Source organism: Dendrobium catenatum, unplaced genomic scaffold, assembly GCF_001605985.2.
Source record: "Dendrobium catenatum unplaced genomic scaffold, ASM160598v2 fragScaff_scaffold_665, whole genome shotgun sequence".
Taxonomy (NCBI): Eukaryota; Viridiplantae; Streptophyta; class Magnoliopsida; order Asparagales; family Orchidaceae; genus Dendrobium; species Dendrobium catenatum.
The window spans coordinates 2,507,490-2,518,184 of record NW_021319127.1 but is presented as its reverse complement, the minus strand read 5'-3'; the positions used below and the strand labels follow the sequence as shown (position 1 = coordinate 2,518,184).

The 10,695-nt window shown below is 36.7% G+C and overlaps 1 protein-coding gene across 1 annotated transcript; it reads right to left on the bottom strand.

The window, feature by feature from the left end:
• Positions 1-2,402: 2,402 nt before the first annotated feature.
• Positions 2,403-3,442, bottom strand: LOC110092166 (protein LUTEIN DEFICIENT 5, chloroplastic-like). Its single transcript, XM_020816581.2, has 3 exons — positions 3,034-3,442; positions 2,711-2,936; positions 2,403-2,594 (listed from the first exon to the last, which is right to left on the bottom strand). Exons 1-3 carry the CDS (start codon positions 3,330-3,332, stop codon positions 2,403-2,405), a joined length of 717 nt encoding a protein of 238 aa, XP_020672240.1. The 5' UTR covers positions 3,333-3,442.
• Positions 3,443-10,695: the final 7,253 nt, after the last annotated feature.

Sequence of the window (10,695 nt, the reverse complement as noted above, 5' to 3'; positions counted from 1 at the left end):
TTTAGTTATGGTTGAAGGTTTCCTCTCCTCTTCCCTCACTCTTATCTTTATTTGCTTGTAAGTTTGGGATGTCAAGCCCATTCCCCAAAAGGCTATTTTATAATGTTAAAAAAGAAATCCGGAATAAATTACAAATTGTGTCTTAAGGTTAATAATATAATATATTTGGGATATTTACATCAATACAAGATATAATTTCTGGTTTTCTATCTTTCTCTTTATGTCTTCTATTTCTCTGGAAGTTTACACCTACACGAAAGATGTCAAAGCTTCTTGATGATCAACACTAGAGATTTTGATCCCTTCAAAGATAGGTGAAACTTTATTTAATAAAGGCAATCTTCTCTTCACATCTTCTAAAAGCCTAAGTATTAGGCATCAAATGTGTTGGCCTTGATCAATTCATCATCCATTACTTATATTTATATGAAGTTAACAAAAGCTTTGACATCAACTCTTAAGATAATAATATTGAGCAAAAACACAAAAAAGAGAAACCACTGCAACAAATACATAAATAAATTTTATGTGATTCAATGAAATATTCTTACACCCGTAATTGTATACAACAACAACATCAAGCCTTTGTCCCACTACGTGAGGTCGGCTATATGAATTCTTTTTCGCCATTGTGTCCAGTTAAAAGTCAAATTCTCATTTAAATTTAATAAAGAAATATCATTTCTAATATTTTTAACCAAGTCTTATAAGGTCTACCTCTACCTTTCTTAACATAAGTCAAATCTGATACCTCAACTTTCCTAATTGGGTCATCGGAAGGCCTCCGTTTAATGTGACCAAACCATCTAAGACGACTCTCTCTAATCTTATCTTCCACTGGAGCTACTTATCATCAGGTCCAACAGCTTTTCCACCCTTCATTTTCTTTAAAGCCTCTCTAACTTCAATTTTACTAATACGCCGATAAAAACATAAATCTTTATTTTCATTTAGGGTGCTAAGGTCACTATAGTCAATCTTATTTTTACAATCTTCATTAAAAAGTTTAGCAAAATATCTCATCCATCTATGTTGAATATCATCTTCTAAGAAAAGTATTTTTCTTTGTTAAATGATGCTTTGAAGATTAAAGAAAATAAAAAATATCTTTAGAAGAAAAATGTCAGTAAACATTTTGATGCGGACATCCAACCGTCCATGGCTATCCGAGGAGCTGAAGATCAACGGATGTCATCGTCCCACGTTATCTTATATTTTATTTGTAATTTTAAATTTTTTTATTATGAATTTTCTGTTTTTACCCTCACTTAAGAGGGTCGTCCTATGTAAGCCTTAGGGGCATATGTGTCTTGTTTTAGTTTCTTAGGCCTATATATAGAGGCCCTTTCTTATGTAATGGATGATGAATGATGAATGAAAATTTCTACTTTTGATCTCTTTGTGAGTTCATATTTTCTTGATCTCTTGGTGAGTTCAATTCTCCTAGATCTCTGTGTGAGTTCTATGGAAAGCCCAAGGTGAGGGCAAAAGCAATACCCGCCAATCTTTGGAAGAGTCCAAGGTTCGCGGTTCTTACGATCTCTTTGTGAGTTCGTTAGTTATCTTCTATTTTTACTTGTATTTTTGTTGTTAATCTCCTTCCTCCCCTCTTCATCCACCCAAGTATTCCCCCTGGCTCCACCTCCTCAACCCACGTCCGACACTCCACCCGACCCCTCATACCGCCGGCCCAAGCTCTAGCCACCGACCACCATCCACCTCCTTCTCCCCAACCGAGAACCCCACCTTTGCTCCAATTATTAATTGCCTTTCCTAAATTGGAAAGATTAAGTTAACGAAGGATTTGAATTCAAAATTCAAATTTGAATTCAAATTTATTTATTGCTTAATTCATTCTTAATAATTAGGCATTTAATGATGTCATTAGTTCTGAAATAAAATCTCAAAATTTTGAATTCAAAAATCCCGCCGGCCTCCCTTAATCCTTCCCTTGTAATCAATTAGTTTCCAATTAGGGAAGAGCTCTTCATTTATGCAAATTTGAATTCCAAAATTTGAATTCGAATTAGCATTATTCACACCATTAATCTCTCCCACCATTTAAGCCAATCGTCATTAATTCTCAAATCTGAATTTAAATTCAGATTTAAGACATTAATTCCCTCCTCTCTCCCCTTGGATGCCGCCGGCCCCACCTTGCCCCGTTGGCTGGATTTAATAAAATACTTCCTAATCTCCCCTATTGGCTTTAGGAAATATTTTTAAATCTCCCCAATTCTGCTTAGCCGAATTTCCCTCCCTCATATTTCTAAAATTAATTTCCTAATCTAGGAAATTGATTTTAGGAAATCAATTCCCTGAATTTCCCTTTTTCTCACCCGCCCCTTCTTCTCTCTACCAAATCCCTTCCTTCTCTTTTATTCCTCACACAAATTCTGCCCTTATTTCTTCCCCCCGTCTCCTTTATCTCCTAAATTTCCCATCCGAGTTTTAGGAAATAATCCAAACTCCCTCAAATCCCTCTTACCCGAATTTTTCCTTTGCCATAGACAGCTAATTAATTTCCTACATCCAGGGAATTTATTTTTGGATTTCCAATTCCCCTCTCCAGGGTCAGAAACTATCAAAAAAGACTATTAACAGGAAGAAATCAGCAACAAAACGCTACAGAATATTCATAAGTGTTCATATAATAATGTGTATAACAGCAACTCTGCAAGTAGTTCAGTATTTATAGCATCAAGTCTACCTTGGGCCCAAATGTGAGGCGAAAGATACCGCCATAAGTAAGGTAAAGCTCGTAAAGAGGTATGAAAAAGGCCTGCCCTCCAACAGCTCTGAATGACCCCTTCGCCTGAGGAATCGCCATGCGCTCACCATCCTCAACGATGTCGCCCAATTTAACTAACAGCTCACCTAAGAACTTTCCAGCCGGCCCAATCTTGGAAAGCCCATTCCCCAGCATCGAGACAAAACTTTTTTGTTTCCCATTTCAACGAGAAAACTCAAAACCACTAATTCCAACATTGAATTAATAAAAACTGGAGGGAAAGGAACAGAACAAGAACAAACCCAGATTTTTGGACGGTGAACTCCCCGGAGGCGATACGTGCAGCAAGATCGGACCGCCGCTTCTCCTCCAGGATTTGCTCCACCTCCTTGACGGCCAAGTCCTCAGTCTCCCTTCCTTCTGGCCTACCGTTGGAGGATGAAGTTGAGAAGCAGCGAATCGAACAGCCAGCCGCAGGCGCAATAATTCCAGATTTCCAAAAGGAAGAACATGATAGCGAAGAAGTCCTTCCAGGTCTAGGACATTGAAGAGCTGAGGAGGATGAGGTGCAGGAGAGCAAATTGGCCGCGGCAGCGGCCATAGCCTACCCTGCGTGCTTTGCTCTCACCGTCTCTCTGTCTCTCCCCCCACTGGCTCAGTTTAGCATGGGTTTATCAAGAGGAAGAACGAGAGCATCTCCTTCTTAAAAAAATTTCCAAATATATTTAGCTTTGAAAGAGATGGTGACCTCATACATTTTTATCTTTGGGAAGAAAAATCAAATAAATATTTTTTTCTCATGTCTTAATAAGGATCACGCATTCTTAAAAAATCTTAGAAGCGCAAATTTACGATTAAATTTAATCAAAATCTTCTAAGATCTAATTTATTAATTTCTGCGTTTATAGTATATATAGCAATTTTCTACCTGCCGTTAATGCTAATTTAAACTTATTCATAACTAATAAGAAATAAAATAATTTTTCGTTTGCTCCGTACCAATTTTTAAACAAATTTTGTCGGTACTAATTATTAAAATTAATATTTAATTTTAAATTGCGTATTAAATTACTTTTTTTTATTCAAGTTTTATTAAAATTATTAAGATATTTATACTCATGAAACTATAGTCTGATGTTTGAACATAGATTGTTTGAGGTTTTGTTTGTGACGTTTTTCTTACTGCTTTTTAAAGCAGCATTTTAGTACAAGAATTTAAATTTTGTATTAGAAAAATATTTAAGAAGTAGTAAGAAAGATGTCCCAAATAAAACCTAGATTTTCATGTGTCATATAAAAATCGAATTAAATAGGTTCAAATCTTAAAACATATAAGAGTTGAAAATTTTTGTAATCAAATTCTAGATCATTTGAACTCCATTTTAACAAAGTTACGCTTAAATTGAGTGTCTTAACGAGATAAATCCGTGAACATGAACATACGATGATTCAATTAAAGACCAATGAGCCCTAATCAAGCATTTAAAATATAATTAATAATTTTGTGACATTGATCGAATGACCAAAGGTTCTCTAAATCAAGCATACTTGTGGTCGGATTGAGAGACTCAACAAGACAAAATCAACTAATCTGATATTGCTTAAATAATAACTTGGGATGTGTGCCCAATGTGTGCTCAAATTTGGGCTTAAATGAACTTTTTATTATACTTGGGCTTAATGGAATCACTTTTATGATCTTTATTTTTTTAAGTCACTAATAGTATTTTTTGTATATAGTTTATTCTAAAGATAAGCATTAAAGTATTCGAGCGCCTCTCACCTCCCCCATTTCGACCATGACTTGCTCATGAAGGAAAGGGAGAAGGGAAAGGAAGTGGAGAGAGAGAGAGAGAGAGAGAGAGAGAGAGAGTTGGGTTTTTGTCATTTTTCTGTTGCTTATGCTAAAAAAATGCTCTAATCATTGTAAATAATTATCATTTTTTTTTTCGATGATTTTGATTTCTATAGATTGTAAAACCCCTATTGGATAAATTAAGTCGTGTTGTGGAGTATAGATTGTACATTTGTGAACATTTGATTTTTGTATTATTTTTTTTTTCTTTTTCAATAGTGAATATAAGATGATATTTATATCACTTAATGCATATTAAATTTTGCAACTGGTGTTTTCCCTTTTTGGGTTTTTAACATTGTTGCGTCCTGGAACATTCGTGGCGATATAGAAATATAAAGTTTAACATCTTAGCTTTGTACGAAGATCAAACATACATACAAATAAGAGAGAGTGTGTGAATTATTCATAAGAGACAAAGATTTTTACATAAAAAGCCCTAAAGATAGGGAAAATCACGAGGCCAGTGCCAGTTTGAATGAATCAACTATTATTTGCAGTATATTACAAATAACGCCCTTCATTTGGGGAAGGCCTTGGCTTGATGTAATAAATATACATCATATAACATGCATTACATGATGGGACTTAAAAGAATCACAATTGATATGTTTGTTTGGTCGGTAGAACCATAGTCGACAGGCGACGGAGATTGAAAGACCATTTTATGATGACGGAGGTCAGAAGGACCGTAGTTGGCGGGCGACGGACATTGGAAGGACCATTGTCTGGCGACAGAGGTCAGAAGGATAGTTTTCTGACCACGACAGCTGGAAGGATTGTTGACTAGCAGAAATCCGGTGTCGGGTAGAAATCTAGCAACAAGCAGAAGTTCAGCCTCGGGTAGAAGTCTAATGAAAAGTCCTGCATGTGACATGAAGAAGTCCGACGTCGGGCGTAAAATTGACGATGGGTGGAAGTCCGACGATGAGCGGAAGTTCAGCGCCAAGTAGAAGTCCGGTGGTAAACAAAAGTCTGGTGATAAGTGAAAGTCTAACATCGAGTAGAAATCCAGTGATGGGCGAAAGTCCGACGTTGAGTGAAAGTTCTGCATCGGGTGAAAGCACACAAATAGTTGGAAGTCGGGTAGAAGTGTGACGTTAATTGGTGGATGGACAGGTAGAATTCCGGCATCACTTGGTGACTGGGAAGAATTCTAGCGTCAGTTGGTGACTGGGCAGAAGTCCGACGTCAATTGGTTTCTAGGTAGAAGTCCGGCGTTGATCGAGGAGGAGTTTGGCGGCAAGAGAAGTCAAGTTTTTCTTCTTCCTTCTCTTCCTTGCTTGGTCCCTTCTTCCTCCCCGGTCCACCCTCATAGACATTTATAGTTCTATGAGAGTGGAATGCCTAGTAAATAAAAGGAATATTAAGGGTAATTTTGGATTGTTTTAAATGGACAATGATGTTGAATCCCTTGAATATGGACCATTCGTTGGGCCTTTGAATGTCTTAATGTTATAAGAATTCAACGATCTTGAGCTCATTGGATTCATCTCATTGAACTGCTCGATTCGACTATAAGCATTTTACATTTGGAAACCTGTTAGTAATCAAAATTATGGTTTAAACCTTTCAAATATGCTTTAAGTATTCGATTTGAACCTATTTGAGCTTACATTGAGTTGAATTTGGTGTCGTTGGGTTCGTATTTCCAAAACATTTAGTTCGATTGTAAGGTTGCTAAAATCAAAGTTTATATGATTTTGAATTTAATTTTGTAAGTTTCTAATTCGATCTTGCTTCAAAATTCATGCCCGATCATGATAATTTTTGATAATATATCTATCGCCACCTATTTTTGAACGTTGAAGCTCTAGAAGTCTGAAAATTTATATCATATCTTTTTGGTCAATTTTTATGCTATTTGACACTCCAAAATATTTAAAAAGTGCTTGAATTTTTTTATGAAGGCTTCGTTGAGCTCCGAAAGTGTCAAAATTAAGTCCGGAATGTCAAAAAAGGTTTCGGGAATCCCAAAAATGTCTGATTTGGCCTCTCCTGGGTGAAAATTGGGCCCGAGCACAAATAGGTCGCCGAATCAACTAACCGCTCGCCGGCGGAGCGGCCTACACGTCAGCGGGCCAAAGGGGCGTGCTCCTCTTAGGCGCTCGGTATTAAGAGCAGCCTGCTTAAACCGACTGTAGTTTTTTTTTATGTAGGGCCCACATTACAAAAAAAAAAAAATCTAACACATTTAGTGCGAACTCGAGCCGCCCGTCTCTGTTTTTTTTTTTTTAATTCAAAGAAAAATTCATATTTGAGCCCCAACAAATCGAAGAGGCTTTTATAAGCATTTAAAAAAAATAAATGCTTTTGGGAGGTAAATTTCCTCCCTATTTTTAAACGATTTTCCCTCTTTTAATTCTATAAATAGCCCCATGGGGCAAGGAAAAATTTACACATTCTCCTCTTCTTCCCTCTCCTTCTAACTTTCTTAGAGTTGAGATTTTCTACTGATTTTTGTAGGTGGCATCCCCTACTAAAATTTAGTGCTTATCTCTTGCGTATAAGTTAAAATTTTCTTCTTATTTTTTTTTTCTTCTCCTATAGTACTTTTCTTACATTAGAGAAATTTCACTGTTTGATATAAGTGACATCCTCTATCAAACTTTAGTGCCCCTCTTTTGTATAAAAGGAGAGTTTTTCCTCCTTATTTTTTATTCACCTCTAGTATTCTTCTTACATCAGAGGCATTCCACTGTTTGAGATAGATGAAATACCATATCAAACTTTAGTGCCCCTCTTTTATATAGAATGAGATGTTTTCCGCCGTACTTTTTCTTCTCCTATGGTCTTCTTCTTAAATTAGAGGCATTACACTGTTTGAAAATATGTAGTGTCTCCTATCAAATTTTAGTGCCCCTCTTTTGTATAGAAGGATATTTTTTCTTTCTTTTCCTTTTCTTCTTCTTACATTAGAGATATTCCATTGTTTGAGATATGTGGCATCCCCTATCAAATTTTAATGTCCCTCTTTTGTGTAAAATGAAATTTTTTTCTTCCTTATTTTTTTATCATCTAGTCTTCTTCTTATATTAGTGGTATTTCACTATTTTAGAAAGGAGGCATCCCATATGAAATTTAAATGCCCATCTTTTATGTAGAAGAAGTCACATGAGAACTTACTCTTTCAATAGACCTGGAGGAGAGTTGGAAATTATGAGAAGATAGGTAAAATTTTGACGATTATAGAGCAAAAATTCGACGACGATCGACAACCATGTTGAAGTTCGTTGTAGATCAATGGTTGGGAGGAAATATGGTAGCGATTGACAATCGATCGAATATCTGAAGGAGATAGTTGGAGAGCATGCTGCTAATAATAGTCAAGCGAGAAGTTGATAATGGATGATATAAAGTAAAGGATCGACGATGTACATCAGGAGAAGGGATGATGATGGTAGTGATCCAATTACATTTTGCTAAAGAAATATTTATCCATACTACATGTGCCAATATCAGATATCCCTGATTGAAGGGGTTAAAGTAGTGTGCTATGTTAGTAGCTTGGTGACACATTAATAACGTCAATTGAGTGGAGGCATGATGATGATCATGTTATAATCTTTATTTGAAAAATAATTTGTAGGAGATACACAAGAGTGCAATAGAGAAGGGGGTTAATAGAATCCACCAAGGATATTTGATCTATATTTGAAGTTGTTTGTTACTTAATGACATTAACTTGTATATATGATATTGATGTACTTTTAATTCCAGCTTCTAGTGAAAATGAATATATACTTGAACCTGATGTGGAATTTATGTAACTCCAATAATATTGCATATAAAATTGATATTATTATATGAGCTCGGTGCATATTTTTCATTTGAAATGAACTTATCCGCAGTGGAAGCTAAATTATTTACGTATCTTTGAGACATGCTTTGATATATTATACCATATGCCTATTTTAGGCTTTTTAGCGTGCTAAAATCTTTATATAAGTGATGTCTTTAACAACCACTTGCTTTTATGGAATGATTCTAAAGAGAATATTGCCCACTCAAAGCATTTCATGATAACATTGACCTATGTGGAAGATATCCAAAGAATACATCAAATATGTATGACATATTAGAGGTTGTATGTCAAAACGCTACTCGATGACATTAACATATATGGAAAAGATCAAGAGAATCCACTAATAATGTATAACCTCTCTGAGGTTAAATGTTATAGCACTGCTCGATGACATTAACATATACAGATGAGGATGAGACAAAATTCATCAAGGATTTATGGCCTATCCGATGTTGTGTGTTAGAGCATTGCTCAATGACATTAATATATATGAAAGATATCAAGAGAGAATCCACCAAGAATGTATGATTGTATGACCTATTCGAGATTATATGTCAGAGCACTACTCGATGATATTAACCTGTGTGGAAGAGGTCGAGAGAATCCGCCCGAAATTTATGACTTATCCGAAGTTGTATGTCATATTGCTAGATGACATTAACCTGTGTTGAAGAGGTCGAGAAAATCTACTAAGGATGTATGACATATTCGAGGTTATATGTGTCACGACCCGACGCGACGGGGACGGATCCCGCCCGAGCCGGATCGCGACGAGAGACCTTTCTTAACCAGGATCTGGCTTTGGATTAGGTTACTGAACTGATCTTTCAAATTCTTAACTCAACAGAAGCACACAGAACAACAGAGCTACTAAAAACATCAAATGCAGCGGAACAAAACATCTATCTTTTCATTTCCTCAAAATAATCATCTACAGAACAGTACATGGCTTTCAACAGAAAGAAAGACAGAACAGAAAAGCCATGACTGTACAAAAATCAAAAGTACAAAAGTACCTAATCGAAATCAGAATCGTACGGATCATATCATATCATAATCACAATTTCGTACAGAACAGAACAGATACAGAAAATAGTACAGATACAGATAGCTAAATGCCCTGACACTGACGGAATCTCTATGGATTCCGGCCCCTTATGCCTCCCTTCCCAGACACTGACTGAATCTCATAGGATCCAGGCCCCTTATGTCTCCCTTTGTGCTCACGGCACCAAAACAGATGTGCTTATAGCACCAAAACAGAATTCATCGGATCCGGAACAGAACAGACATCAGATTTGATCTCATTGCAGATTTCCCGTTTCACTAACTGAATCTCATAGGATTCAGGCCCCTTATAACTCCCTTTGTATAGCTTATACACATAGCATTTCAATTCAGAAGAAATACGGACAATTCAGAAATTACCCAAAAAAAAATCGGGCAGCACAACGGCAGTATACGGAATTTACACAAAAATTCCTGCAAAGAAAATTTACCGAATTCGCACAGAATACAGATATCAACATTTCAGAACATTTATTCTACTGCACAGATAAATTCCAATTTCACAGAAAAATCTGGTCGACTAAAAACACAGTCGAATCAAAAATACCCGGACGAAAATCTTCAAAATATAGTCAAAACGTGCACACCCGGCACGGCAACGATATCCAAAAAGTTACGCGGTAAAAACTGAGTCAATCAACAGATACAGACAAAAATCATTAACGAAAACGAAATCCGGATAGAATATACCGCCAAACACGACGGTTCTGAAAATTGAGAAAGGCGGAATGTGCCTTACCTCGAGCACAGCAATTTCCTCAACAGCCACTTCGGACGAAAACGGCTCCGCGTCGTCCGAAAATCCACTTTTCCACTTTTTCCTTCGTTTTTCTCTCTCCTCAGCTTTTTCTCTCTCTTCAAAATATCTCATTTCTATATATATCCAGACTGATCGTCCTGGACGATCGAGCTTCGTACCGGACGATCCATGAAGAGAGGAATTCCGTCCAGACGAAAAATGACATATCGTCCCTGGCGAAGGGTTCACGGGAGAATTTTCGTCCAGACGATCCTGATTTCGTCCAGACGAACCATACAGCCAAAACTGATTTTCTGCACAACCTGTACCGATCGTCCCGGACGATCCAACTTCGTCCCGGACGAACCTGGAGCAAAAACTGATATTACAATCTCCCCAACTTAAAAAAAAATGTCGTCCTCGACATTATCCAATCCAACCTCCGTCAAAACAAGTACGGGTACGACCGTCTCATATCAGACTCCTTCTCCCAAGTT